Below are 14,745 nucleotides of genomic sequence, written 5' to 3' on the forward strand. Positions count from 1 at the left end.
GGGGGGGTAAGGGGTTCTGTGATTGATTACTTTTAGCTGCAAATTACCCAGAGACTATTTTGAAAGTCAGTCTGAAAAATGTGAATTATTAGTGTGACTGAATGCTTTTTAGAAATTGCCTGTATGTGTACTTTATTGTGAAATTTCAAATGTGCAGTTGTATATGGAAATTCTGCTTGACGACATAGATTGCTTCTTTTTTCAAACTGCAAAATTAGGTTTTTATATATAATTAATATAATTATTATAATATATTATTAATTATTAGTAATACCTCAAAGTTCTAAAGACATATATTTATATATTCTTACTTTATATGTTATTAATATGTTTGTGTATTTGACTCATTTTGTTCATGGGGAAACTTTATGCTTTACTGCCACATGCTGGTGTAGTTCAAACTTTCTTCATTATTTTAGGGTGGCTGTATTTTCAATGACTAATTTGTTGACACTGTGTTTTGAGAAACAGAAAGCAAATTATCCCTGGTCAGCGTGGCCTATTTTTCTCCAAAAGAGACAAAAAAATCAATAATAATAATAATATAAAGAACAGTGCAGTGTTTACTGTATTTCTATCCTGAAATAAATATTACATTAATGTTTATTCCCAGGGTCTGGGTTCGATTCCTGGCCAGACTCGATTTCCTTCTCTGTGTGCATGGAGTTTGCATGTTCTCCCTGTGCTTGGTGGGTTTCCTCTGGGTCTAGTCTAGTCTAGTCCCCCGCAACACTGAATACAGGATAAAGCGGGATAGAAGATGAGTGAGTAAGTGATTAAAGTTTATTCCCCTGGCTGATGAGGGTTTGGCTTTCGCTGTTTGTTGGAATAAGTAAACGCATATGAATACTGAACCTTCCTAGACTTAAGGCCACTCATTGGAGGATACCTTAAAAGAAATATACAATCAAATTTTACATTATAAATGTAGAAAAAATGTACATCTGAACACACATCTATGTTTGTGGTAATGTGGGTTCACCAACACACTCTGGCCCCAAAATCCTGCAGTATTACCGTACAGCAGTGTTCCTTAACCATATTCATTGAGGACCCCTGTCCTGCAAATGTTAGGATTTTCCTTGCTTAATCACATCCACTTCTTTATAGAAAAGGCTGTTAATTATCTGATTAGTTAAATAATATGTGCTGGGAGCTGAGAAAACACTAAAATGTGCAGTGCAAGGATGAGGGTTCAGGACCACTGCTGTACAGCCATGACGAGCTGTAAACAAGTTAGCATGTCAGCTAACCCCAACCCCCAACTTTCCTGGTATACAAATACCCTTCAATGCAGAAATAAAAGCTTTCCCTTAAATGGGAAAATGAAAAACTTTTTACACTAATACCCATCATTATGATGGAAAATTCTTGGTACAAATTAATTTATTTTCCAGCGTTTTCCTTTCATTCATGGTATTTTAAATATGAATCCCTGACACTCTCTCTCTCTCTCTCTCTCTCTCTCTCTCACACACACACAGCTGTAGTGACCCAGTTTTTAAATTCTGTCTGTATAACCTCTGCTGACATAATGGACATAATTTACTATGATAAAGTGTCTCCTGAGGCTGAGGCATCCCTCTGTGGAATCATTTAGTTCTGTGACAGTGCATCTAATCCAGAGAATCCAGTGGGTGTAAGAATTACAGGAAGTAGAAACAGTAGTGGACACTTCATATAAACATCTGCTCAAATAACTATTATTTGGCAATAAACGGATTCATATTTTTTCTCCATTTGTATATATTATATAATAAAACCTTAAGACAATAAAAGTACATTGTTGGAAAAAGGCATTAAATATGCCTTTTATTAGCGAATGAACACGCTATAAATCATATGCTATGGCTTTTACAGTCGTCAGATCTCAACCTGTCCAATGTTGGGTGAGGACTCATGTGACACAGTGACTCTCCCCGTTCATCCTAAATGTGGCCACTCCAGTTCTTCCACTCTATCCTTGGCAAACCATGTCTTCATAAACGTTACCTTGTGCACATGGCATGATCATGCTGGCGCTTTAGTTCTAATAAAGGAACACATTCAAAGACATTCTGAAGAATTGTATAACTCTAGATTTGTGGCAGCAGTTTGGGGAAGAACCACAAAAGAACAGGAAAAAAATGTTTGGAAATGGTTAAAAGGTTAAAGCTAAAAATAAGCTGACAGCTTTAATGTAATCAGTGATATTATTATTTTAGGTTGAGGCACTATACATGTCTGCCTGCTTTCCTGTATGGCAGAACTCACTAACTTATTAGTACAAAGAAATAAAATGTACTTGTTTTAATAATATTTAAATTTAAAGTGCTAGATGCTTTGACATAATCTGGCACATAACTGCTCGTAACTCATAATTCTGCTCATATTTTATTTATGGTGCAGGCTTAACTTCAGGCAAATACCAAAGTACTGCCAAGGTTTCATTAAATTCTGTCCAGCCAGTTTTGCATCATGCTGTCTAGACCAACATACTGTAAATACAGACAAACAATTTTCTGAGACTGATTTCAGGTCCGCCAATATATAATACATAAAGATATCATTAAAAGAGAGAGTTCTGACCAACGTACAGATAAAACCTTTCGTTTATTTGAACGAAAGGTTTTATTAGATGGTCAGAAGTCTTTGGCCAAGGTAGTGTGCATGTGGAACTGATACTCATGTTACTCATGTACACACTTTATGTTGGGTTTTCCTTCATCCATCATTTGGAAGATTAGATTATCATGAATATTGCATACAAACTAAGGTTGTTATGGCCAAAACCATTTCACTGTATATAGGGGATATTAATACAAACATTGAAGATAAATGATATGCTCCAATAAAGTGTATACTAAAAATGTAAATTGGTAACTCATAGATGTCTGAATGTTTAACATTAATCATACCATCTTATGATCTGCAACAAATTTATTATTTGAGTTCTATAATTGATTTTAACACTAGACAATCTATAACTATGCTTATAGAGACCATCATACATTAATAATTTAGTACCTTACATTAAAGATCTTATTAAAACTAAGCTTCATTTGACATTCATGAAGGCAGTATGGACAGACCATGATGCTACTGTATCGGGGAAACACATCCAGCTTCATCTATCAGGTTGGTCTAGATTATTATTTTGATTTTGCACATTTTGCTGTTTAACGTGTGAGTGAATGCACAAAATAAACAAGGAACTAAAAACATGAATCAGCATTAAAGAAAAAAATCAGCAGCACATTCCATTCAATTTCATTCTTTAATTATTGATACAGTAGAAGGAATGCAAAATGACTTCAGGATTGTCCCTTCATTACTCAGACAATTTCTCACTGTTCAGAGCTACGTGGATTCCGAATGCAAGCTGTCCGTGTACAAAGATTAATTTCGTATAGTTTTTTATTTTTATTTGCTACAATTATGACAGAAAAGAAGAGCTACAGGAGCGTTTGAGGTTTTCCTCATTCAGGTAGATTGATATGGCTGATAGACATCTTTGTCAGTGTAACAATTAGTGTCATAACTTGTGCTGGCATATTAACAGATAAGACCACATATGCATTTGTGAGTCAGCATAAGAAAACTCTTTCTGCATTTTTCTATTTATTTATTTTATGCTACTCTTATATGCGTGACCGGTTGCCTCAAACACAACTTTGTAATGTTGAACTTTGTATTATTTTTACAAACAATATCTGGAAGCTCTCCTATAATGTAATGACTTAATTTAAACCATATATTCATAATTGATCAATTAAGTGCAACAAGCTATAAGGACTTGGTTAAATTATCTGTTTATCATCTTCCAGAACTGACAGTTTGCACTGATATAGAACAGGCTCTCTCATGCAGATTCAAACCTCTGATTTTAGTTTTACATAAAAGATGAAATAATGAATGCTACCAGTGACCATGCAGAGCTTTAATTGGCTCTAAAGGTACAATGTTTTATGACACAATGACTTTGAACATACTTAATAAAATGCAGAACACTTACTCAAATTTGGACTGCCTACTGAAGAACTAGTAGTAATACCTTTTTTTACCCCAATCATCAGAAGGCGAATTATGACCCAGGTTGCAATTGCATAAGTATTTAATTTGACCTTGATCTCCATGAAAGTATGTCTAGATCAAGAATAAGGCTTAGGTTCATTTGGGAAGCCCCATTATCAAAACAGTTTTGATCAGATATGAGTGATGTTCGATACAAAAACTTTGTTAACACCTATGAATTAGTGACACTTGCATAGTAATAAAATAAGTTAAAAAAGAGTGAAGTTTGACTAGTGCTAGAAATGAATGGTCACAATGACAAAGCACCTTGTGCTGTATCATCTTTGGATAAAACTGATTGCTACCATTAATAGTAAGCTAACTTGCCAATGGAAAAAAAAAAAAACATAAAAGGTTCATGACGTATTGATAGAAAACACTTTCAAAATTCTCTCAACATCCGTTAATTCCCATCTCCGCCAGCTTTCAATCAAAAAGAAAGAAGACAAACTTTAGAAAGTGAGTTGATAAATTACTGCACACAATTGAAATGTAACTGACTATGTTTTATACATCCTTTCTCTAGCATCTATCCTATGTACACATGGTCAGTTGGGAGAAAACAGGGGGTCGGTGTCTGCCTTGTCCGTCTTATGAAGTACCATGCTTAAATCAGTGAAGAGCAGTACAAAAAAATACAGACACTAGACACCATAACACTGTCTATTTCTTTCAGTTTTCACTAGTTATTAGACCAAGAGGTAGGACTTTACATACAACAAAACAGAAATGTAGGTATAGGTTATAATCCACGGTGCGTACACTTAGTTTGTAAAAATAAATAAGTACTTGAATACATACTTAAAGAAATAAGATATTGTTAGAAAATAGTTCCTGTGTGTATCAATAAAACCATATCCTGTTTAAAGTTCATAAGGAGACTTGGCAAGACCAACAGTTTGAGTGGACAAAGGTTCTACATTTTGGTAGACTTATTTGCCTGTAAATGGGTTTGACTGAGATTTTGTGTTTGTGTGTGTGTGTGGGTGTGTGTGTGTGTGTGTGTTTACACGGCACTTACTTTTGTTTTATGTGTGCCAGCACACATTTAAAGTCTGTAAATCCAAAGAAAAGCATTACTCTTCTCTTTTTAAGTTCTCTGTTTTGATTCACTCTAAAGGTCCAAGTTCAGAAATTTAGTGTTAAATGTCTATTGTCTGTGTCTGGCGTGTGTGTCCTGAAGAGCTGTGTTAGAGAGAAGACTGTAGAAATGAGAACTGTACATTGTTTAGCTAACAACCTGACGCCCTCCCCCTCACGGGCTGTTTCTACAGCTATCACAAACTCTTTGTACAGACACACAATCTCTTGAAGCTTCCGTAGAGCCTCAGTGCCATCAATGTCACCATGGCAACTTCCACAGTCTGAACAGGACATTTGAAGGCAAGCTGCTGCTAGATGTACCAAAGCTCCGAAACTATTGCCCAATGAGAGAAGAGCATCGTCCGGTGCCCAACCGACTCGCGTGGCACGCTGACATCCTGACGCCAGCCTCCGTGCCTCAGCCTGCACTAAACAGCGTTCTGTTTCGGAGAAGGAATTGCCATTTATATTATTAGCCTTTTGACACTGCCCCTTCTGGCCTGGAGGATTTATTGCACTCTCGCCATTCTTAAGCACCAGGAGAAGCTCATCAATATCTTTATGCAGGGACATGTATCCTCCTTTAAGCCCGGTACCCTTTGGGCCTGTTACGTATCGTCTTTCTTGAAGATCCCGTAGTGGATTGTCCAACAGGCTGTAACCCAGCGGTCTAGACCGGGGAGGGGTAAAGAGAGGACTAAGCTCAGAAGAGGTTGAAAGGGGGTAAGGGGAGTCTCTTAACAGAGACAGGATGTTGGAAGAAGGGGCTGAGGAAGGTTCAGTTGAGATCTGGGGTGGTTTGTTGATTCGTTTCTGACGGGAGAACTCGTACACTGTTAGGTCATCATCAAAACCACACAAATCCTCAGAATCCCCACTAAAGCAATTGGCATAAACAGTATGGCACCCACATGCATCACGGTGGGGTGTGCCAGTACTAGATGGAGGAGATGGCCTTTCCAGATTATCCTTTGAACCAGTGAGTTTTTGAGACTTGGGCTGTTCAGACCTGCATGTTCCCAAGTGTGGAAAAAGTTCAGTGGAGCCTTGTAACCCATTCTGCCTCAGGTCTGAATGACCAGACAGTTTCCCATCAGAGGTTTTCCCACCTGTGTCTTTTACATGTGAGGCCACTTCTTGTGGTCCATCTTTGAGCTTCACAACAACCACCTCAGCATCTTTCTCTTTCCAATAATTCAAAGCAGGTACTGAAGTGGATTTTGGAGATTCCTTTTTAGAGTCATTGAACTCAGCTGTATCATTGTTAGTGTCTGCTAATTTATCCCTGCTGAGTGCCACTGTCCCCAAAATTTCCTGGGATCTGGTGAGATACCAGGGCATGTCCTGGATCTTTCCACGTAGTGCTGAAGCAGGCAGGCGCCCAGAAGAACTTCTGTTGCTGAAACTCCTTCCAATCCCAAAATGATCTTTGGGTTCCATGCTTACAGAGGCTCTCATAGCCACAGATGGAGGTGGAGTGGCTGTAAGAGTGAAAGTGTTAGTCACTGTGACTGCGGCATTCTCATTCCTTAGTTGGCATTTAAGATTCTCATGGCTTAGAGAGACACCTTTACTCAGAGGAGGGCCTTGTGTGCCTCCGTTCCGCTGGGACCAGGTACGCAAAGAAATCCCATTTGCTGGTTTCTCATCTTCAGTTTTCAGAGATAGACCAGTTGATGATTCAGAAACTATGGGTTTGTCAGGTTCAGGGGGTTTCATAAAAACAACTTCTTCCTTGGGCTGTAGAGGAGGCTCTGATTGAAGTTCTTCTTTAACTATTTCATCTTTTTTAGATTCTAGCGGTTTTGTGATATTTTGAGTATCATTTGAAAATGTTCCTGGATCCACTGTAGTTAGTACCTCATATTTAGTTTGCCGCACTGCTGTGATTAAGGGGGAAGAACATGGTGGTCCAGCTGTAGTCACGGGTTTAAACTCCATTGTGTCTGGCTCCATCTCCAAAAGCTCAGAAGATATATGAGCATTGCGGCCAGTAATATCTCCGTTACATTGCTGGCCCTTTTTCTCCAAGATGTTATTATTTGAGATTGGTTCGTGCATGGCTGCTTGAGGAACCTGAATCACTGAGGGCTGGTGACCCTCCAGCTCTCTAGTATGAAGAATATTTTTTGCAGGAGTGTTGTTTGTACCCATAGATAAAGAATTGGCGTTGTGTGGCTTGTACAACTGACTCTGCATCTTGGGCGCTGCTGGTTGCTCCACACTGATTTTTGCATCAGTCTGTTTCAGAGCTTGTTCCATACCATTCACATTAATTTTCTTCTCTGGAAGAAACAAGAAAAAGAAACACAGATTATTATTTTTATGAAAAAAAAGGATAGCTAGTGGGAATACACACAATTTAAGACACAAATTATACAGAGGATATACTACCTTTTAGGGAAAAAAAACACCTCACTAACCTGTTGGTTGTTCCATGATTGGTGGAGTAAGACGATCCTGTGCATCATAAAACTCATCGTCTGATTCTGACCCACTGTTTCTGATGTCCTTTGCTATTTCAGAAATTCTAAATACCGTCCTTGATGGTGGAGGTGGAGGTTGAACTTTTGGTCTGGACAAAGGCCCTTTAGATCTGGCTTCTTCTTTCTGCTGGAGGTTAGAATTTCTCAAATCCTTCTTACATGCTGGATGGTTGCGGATTCTTGCTAAAAGTGCTTGCACGTTGAAGCCAGCTACAGAAGATTTTATGCTGTTACTACTACCCAAAGCCAGCACAGCGTCAATGTCTGCGGGTCTATAATTTTTGTTTTCATCCCTATTAATCTCTTCCAAATCACTCAGAGCATCATCACTTGCTTCCGGTGGGCTTGGAAGGGAGTCAGACAATTGAGAGAGGTCACTGTATCGCAGGCCACTGTGCTTATCGTAGAGCAACTTAGAGGGAGGTTTTAATTTCTCTTCCTGGTTTGGGTGTTCGTGGATCTCTAGTAGATAAGGATGGTGGACATCTAGGCTGGAGGCCCCAGTTGCCTGGTCCGATTTGGGCATCTCCTCCTGAAAAGCATCCAAACGAGCAGGCCATATAGAAGATATTTTGCTAATCTCATCAAGAGTGTTAAACGAGTTACTGGACAGACTAGAGAAGCTGCTGTTGACTCTTGGGTCTGTGTACCATCCTGTTTCCAGAAGTGCATCTACTCTTGCTGCATATTCCTCATCCTCGATAGAGCCACTTGTACTTGTTCCTTCTAGAGCACCTTCTGCTACATTCTCCTCTTCTTCTGTCCGAGTGACAATCACTCTTATTGTGTCCGCCTTGGCCTCTTGACTTTCGTCCTCCTTCTCATCTTCCCGGTCATCGTTTGTTTGGGTGGAGACCGTGTCCTCAGAGACTGGTGTGTCCAGCAGGTTGTCCATGGAGTAGTCCTCATCTGAGCTCTCTTCTGAATCACTGCCGCAGCGGAATCCAAAGCCTAAGGAATTATATTACGTGTGTTAACAAACAAATGCTTCAAGCATAAAGAATTGATGTAATTCATGAACTTATTTATTATGTGTTACCTTCTTCTAAGGGTATACGACGTATTTTGGGACGAGAGCCCCAGCGGAACACGTTCATATTGGGATCTACTAATAATTTGCAATAGCCTGCCAGCAGACATGCCAAGTCTTTAGCAGCTACAGAATCCATTAACAAGGCCAAGGGCTGTACACAGTGAGCAAAGGAGAGACAACAACAGACATACTGTAACTGTATGTATGGTTTGCCTACGTGCTCTGAAAAAATAGTCTATTTAAATATGTAAATAAATTTATAAATACCTACTTTTGCAAAATAAAAAGAAAATGGTGTAGAAAATGTAAAGAAATATTTTCTAGTTTATATTTTTTGCATATACTGTACAATATAATCCATTTGTGTACCCACCTGAATATCATGTAGATAGATCTTAAGCATGCTGACCCGGTCAGACTCAGAAAGAACTTCTACGCGGCTGATATAATGGAAGTCTATTATAGTCGAGATCATGTTCAGCTTGTGATTCAGTATCTGACTGACACCGAATCGCGCTCCCACCAACAAACTCACCAACGACTCCCTGTCCTGCAGCTGAGATACACATGCATAAATACACATCTTGCATCATTCTTGCTGACACACCGACTGTCTGCCAAGTAAAACAGGAATATACTACTAAAAAAAACTCAAAAATAAGAATAAGAGACTTGTACCTTATTATTTAATAAATACTAAATAATTAGAATTAAGGTTTATTTATCCTTTCATCAGAAATGAATGTGGTGCTCTTACCAGCATGGTGGCATTGTAGCTTCTCCCACTATATGATATCAGTTCTGCCATCTGAGTTAGATATGCCAACCTGGCCTGAGGCACTGAGATAACCTAAGAGAGAAGAAAAAAGAGACAGCAGAAATAAGTGACTGGTGAAAAAATAGCAGGGGGAGTAAATGCATTATGGTGAGCATGACAAAACACACTCAATTCATTACAATCCAGTATGCTGCATTTACTGAACACTGCACTGTGTTAAACATCTGTATTATATTAAGCCTTTATGATCCGAAGTGCTCTAATCTGAGGTGCTGTAAATTGGTGATTTCTGAGGCTAGTAACGCTAAATGAACATGGGTACTTTAGACAATTTATAACAAAAAAATAAATAAAATTCTGGGTTCTTTAAAAAAATATATATATTATATCATTCCAGATGTGTTCATTTATAATTTTTTTATAATACTTTTTATATACTTTTTTTATAATACTAAGACATATTTTAGTTCGGATGTCTTCAGTATTAATGTAGAATTTTTTTTATATATATAGGGCCAGGGGTAGCTCAGTGGTTAAAGCACTGGACTACGGTTCGGAAGATCCCAGGTTCAAAACCCCACAACCACCAAGTTGCCACTGTTGGGCCCTTGAGCAAGGCCCTTAACCCTCAACTGCTCAGATGTATAATGAGATAAAAATGTACAAGTCGCACTGGATAAGAGCGTCTGCCAAATGCCTAAATGTATATATACACAACAATGAGCGGGCCCAAGCACCCTGCGCCATTGCCACCCTGGTGCGCACAACTGTGTATTTGTGTGTGTGAGAGAGAAAAAGATATGAGTATGTGTGTAATGTATGAGGTTGTTTGTGCTTGTGCTTAATTTAATGCCACACAAAGTTTTGACCCGTTTTGCATCCTCAAAGTCTTTAGATCCCATAGGCCCGGTATGGTGGCGATGATGAAAAAATATATAATTACAGTATCTACATTTTCAAAGAAATGTGTTCTATAAAGTCATTAATATATAGACTACAATATATATTTTTAAAAAGTGTATTGTGACATAATTTATTTAAATTTTGGATCTTAATTATAATGCGTTTAATCCCTATTCCACACAACAACACAAAACATACCTTTTGACGCGGTTCGAGCAGTGACTGGATTTTCTTCATATGACCTGTAAGAGCTTTCCGCAGATCTTTTTCTCTCATGTTCCTCAGTAATGTGGGTGAAATAAAACTCTCCATTCCAAACTCCTTACTGAAAATGACAGAAACACAGACACTTTGCTATTTAACAACCATATTGTCCATTGGGTTGGCAGGCAGATATTCTGTTGGATTACATAACAAGTAGTTGAGTTGTATCAAAGAACGGAAAAAGTAGCTGCCATTAGTTTAGGACTGATTATCAGCTAAGCAGGTTACAAAAATGCTTGCTAGTTATTATTACAAAAATGATTATGTAAATATTATTATGATTATGGAAAGTGTTTTAAACACAATGCCTCCAGATTGGAACATGGCTACAACATAAATGTAGTTCTATGTGCTGTGCATTTCAGTTGCAAGTGTATTAGTATGCATATTTGCCAGTGTAAGAGACTTACATAATATTTTTGATAGATGCTCGGGTAGTTTGTCCACAGCTGGCCAACCTTTCATGCATATGCAGAGCTGCTAGCCTTAAAGCAGTATTACATTTCATCTCTACTGCGAATCGCTCCTGAAGCACATCCCCAACGCTCTACACACACAAACGCTGTGTTCAATTCAACTGTGTTGACAAACAGCTGGAACATTCACACTCTGACTAGCAGTAATCGGATATGGATTTAACAAACTGCCTTTCATTCAATTTGCTTATAGATACCTGATGAAAGAGATACTCAAAGGCGACTGGGTCATCATGCAGCAGGTCCACTGGATCTCGGGGGATAAAACACACTCGGAACAGACATCTGTAATCATGCGAATCCTTCTTCTGGACCACCTGAGAGGTTAAAATGGTTATCAATGATTTTTCCCCCCCATTAGCTACTTTAAACGTTTGAACCTGATTGTTATATCAGAATAAGAAAGCTGTAGAAAGGCTGAATGAGCAGGCAGAAATTTGAGACATATATGAGTTACCTTCTGTATGTGCTCATCTTCATGCAGTAATAGTAGTTTGGTGATGCTGTATTGCTGCTCCAGCACCAGGGAGAAATACTCAATAGATCGAATAGACAGCTTGTCCTTTAATGTCAGCACAATGTCCTAAATACACAACAACAACATACTGGATATCTAGAGAGCTGTGTTGCATGATCAACATATAATTATGACTCTGTGTAATAGAATGGGGTCAATTTCCTTAGTAATAGGAAAATAAATTGAGAAAACGTTTTTTGGAGAACAACGTAGAAATGCTGAGGACAAACCTTGACTGTGGTGGTCTTATCAAATTTAAAGGCTTTGGTTTGCCCATTCTCCAGGTACACCTTAAGCACATTGGGGAGGAAGAGAAGAGAGTTTCCCTGGAAACACACATAGCTGGTTTGAGTTTTAGCTTTTTAAATACAAAAGTAAAAAAAAAAAAAAGAAGACATTTGTAAATAAAATAACGTTAAAGACTGTGTGTATGTGTGCATGTGGTGCCTGAACCTGAGTGTGTCCGTTGACTAATACTTCCTCAGCGAAGCGCACTTTAACCGGATTTCTTTTCAGACGAGCTCTCTTTTCAGCCGACAAAAACGAGGACTTGGGGTTCTGTAAGGGGAGAAGGGGATTTTGTGGGGTAGGGACATCCACACAACCTTGTAAGCAAAATTCAGAAGCCTCTACAATGTCATATTCCATGTAAACACAGCTGCCATGGACTCACCAACATGTTTCTGAGGACGGTCACGGTTACAGAATCCTGGCACTGCCTAGGAGAAGAGCATATGAGATTGTAATTCAATTGCATCAGTGCTCTAGTAGTGCTTTATTAAATCAAATGCTATAAGAGTATAAGTTACTGTAAGCCTAAAGTAGTCTCATCGTTGACATTAGTCAGTGTTCGTAAGACAGACACGCATGTGTTGCATGTTACATTAAAGTCCTTTTCAGACAGATTTAGATTTTTTCACAATTCTACTCTCTGTCATATGCTAAAAATTATACATCCAGTTATACAAAATTATTAATCTAGTTTGAACAAGAACTTTACCTCATATGGAGAACATTAGCCTGTTATAATCTTTAGCGCAATCCATAGCCCAGTGTATATAGCTACACTGGCTGATTAAATGAAGAATTAAGAAAAAAGAAGTTGCTCTCTACCAATGATGTTAAAATCTAACTAGCCATAACATTCAAAATGCTAAACATTTTGCCCAGTATTGTGTAGATTCCCCTTGTGGTGCCAGGGAACCCATCTCCACAAGAACTCTTGGGGTGTCCTGTGGTGTCTGGCAAAGGGACATTGGAAGAGGATCCTTTGACTGGTGTGGCTTGTACGGTGGGGCCTTTGTGGATCAGACTTGTTTGTCTGGCACATTTCAGGGATGCTTGGTCAGATGTAGGAAATTTGGAGACTGCATCAACAACCTTGAACTGTTTGCCTGATATGCTCCGGCATTATGCGGCAGGCTGTGATGCACTGGGTGTTCTGGTGCCTTTTTTTTAAGCAATTTGTGCTGCACTGGTTTTTCTGTGGGATCAGTCCAGACAGACTAGCCTTTGGTCTCCACAAGCATTGACAAGTCTTGGGTGGTCTGGCTAAGTCAGTATAACTGTCTGTACAATTTGCACAGATACATTTAAAAATAATGAGAACAAAAAATGGCAAGCTGTCCAGAAGTGAGGAAAGGAGCGATATTATTTACCTAATGCCATAAGTGACTGCACTTTTGTTGCATGTTGCAAATTGTAAGTGGAAAAAATGTTGGTTTGCAGGGCGAAATGCAGAAGAATACATTTTTACCTAATCATGTTGTCAATATGTTCAGGAGACAAGTCGTCAATGGCTTTGTTATTAACTTTCAGTACTTGATCACCTGGTAAGAGGCGTCCATCTGCTGGTCCTCCTAAAAATAAATGATCACACAGGAAAAGCTAAGTGTATACAGTATAATGTGTGACAGATTATGTTTTATACCCAAAAGCACAGAAAGACTAAGAAAAAAATGCATATATTTGATACTCATCACTCAATGACAGTGTAAGAAGCTTATCAAAGACACTAATAATTCTTGTGAAATCGCATCAACATTAACTGAGATGGGTAGTAATGGGCTACATGAGTTAATGTGTTGGTCAACCTTCCACTCTGAATAAATCACAAATGGCATTATAATGTTTAGATAGTGCATATGTCTATTTTAATATGTTATATTCCTTAGTAGATTAAACAGGAAGAAAAAACTGAAGGATTAAGTAAGTTGTATGATGCAATTACATTACTACCCCATCATGGACCAGATCGCAGCTCAACTCTCAACTGTCTGTTTTGTTTTGAGGACATTATACTGTAACATAATATCAACACCGGCTCTAAAGCATGCCGGACATGATTGTTTACATTCTCATATTCTGCCTTTTTTTTTTTTTTTTTGCTTTTATGAAATACTGATTTATTTACTTGTTCTGGGTGGAAACTGGTCAACCATATTTATACATAAAGCTTTAATTAAATCCGACTTTATTTCAATTAGAATTATGAGTTCTAAACTAACTAAACTAAAAATAATAATAAATTCACCTATCTGTATGAAGCTATCTACCTGATTATGACCGCAAACATGAATAAAACTAACCTTACTGTAACTAAAATTTATTTTCCTGCTTTGCCTTTTACTTCCTTAAACCTTGATCATATATACACTGCCTGTATAAAAAGGCAAAAGTTTTTATTTATTAACCATAAGCTTTGATTAGGGCACATAATGTAGTGGCCAGTTTATGTCATGTGTGAAATGATTCCTCATGCTCCCAGAACCACTCTTACACAACCTAAGTGTTCCGCGAATATACTTGTGCTATCCGGAAAGAAAAAAACTTTTTCACAAAAACAATTGATGTGATAATCTGCTCAATACATTTAGGTCATCACTTTATTTTAATGCCACAAAACAGCCCCCAAATCGTAACACTCCCACTTGTACAGTAAGCATACATGATGGGTGCATCACCTCATGCACTTCCCTTCTTACCCTGAAGCACCCATCACTCTTGGATCAAACTTGGGCCAATCTAAACTAATCAGACCACATGACCTTTTTCATTGCTCCAAAGTCCAATCTTTATCCCTAACAAATTAAAGTCTTTTTCCGGATTAGACTCACTAACAAGTGGTTTTCCTATGGCCACACAGATGTTTA

General features: G+C 38.2%; 1 protein-coding gene across 4 annotated transcripts in view; it reads right to left on the minus strand.

Moving 5' to 3' along the window:
* Positions 1-3,272: 3,272 nt before the first annotated feature.
* Positions 3,273-14,745, minus strand: part of frmpd1b (FERM and PDZ domain containing 1b) — a 38,962-nt gene continuing 27,489 nt past the window's right edge. For 2 of the 4 annotated variants that reach the window (XM_053506331.1, XM_053506330.1), the window contains exons 5-17: positions 13,423-13,452; positions 12,267-12,312; positions 12,047-12,151; positions 11,824-11,919; positions 11,534-11,659; positions 11,274-11,393; positions 11,011-11,147; positions 10,535-10,661; positions 9,413-9,505; positions 9,029-9,211; positions 8,662-8,806; positions 7,560-8,573; positions 3,273-7,421 (exon numbers count right to left, since the gene is read on the minus strand). In XM_053506331.1, the coding sequence (XP_053362306.1) occupies positions 5,182-7,421; positions 7,560-8,573; positions 8,662-8,806; positions 9,029-9,211; positions 9,413-9,505; positions 10,535-10,661; positions 11,011-11,147; positions 11,274-11,393; positions 11,534-11,659; positions 11,824-11,919; positions 12,047-12,151; positions 12,267-12,312; positions 13,423-13,452 (4,462 nt within the window). In that variant the 3' untranslated portion in view covers positions 3,273-5,181. Of the gene's footprint in view, positions 7,422-7,559; positions 8,574-8,661; positions 8,807-9,028; positions 9,212-9,412; positions 9,506-10,534; positions 10,662-11,010; positions 11,148-11,273; positions 11,394-11,533; positions 11,660-11,823; positions 11,920-12,046; positions 12,152-12,266; positions 12,313-13,349; positions 13,453-14,745 lie in introns of all 4 variants that reach the window. The other 2 variants (XM_053506329.1, XM_053506328.1) reach the window with 1 other exon arrangement.

The sequence above is a fragment of the Clarias gariepinus genome, chromosome 10 (genome assembly GCF_024256425.1).
Source record: "Clarias gariepinus isolate MV-2021 ecotype Netherlands chromosome 10, CGAR_prim_01v2, whole genome shotgun sequence".
In the NCBI taxonomy this organism is placed as follows: Eukaryota; Metazoa; Chordata; class Actinopteri; order Siluriformes; family Clariidae; genus Clarias; species Clarias gariepinus.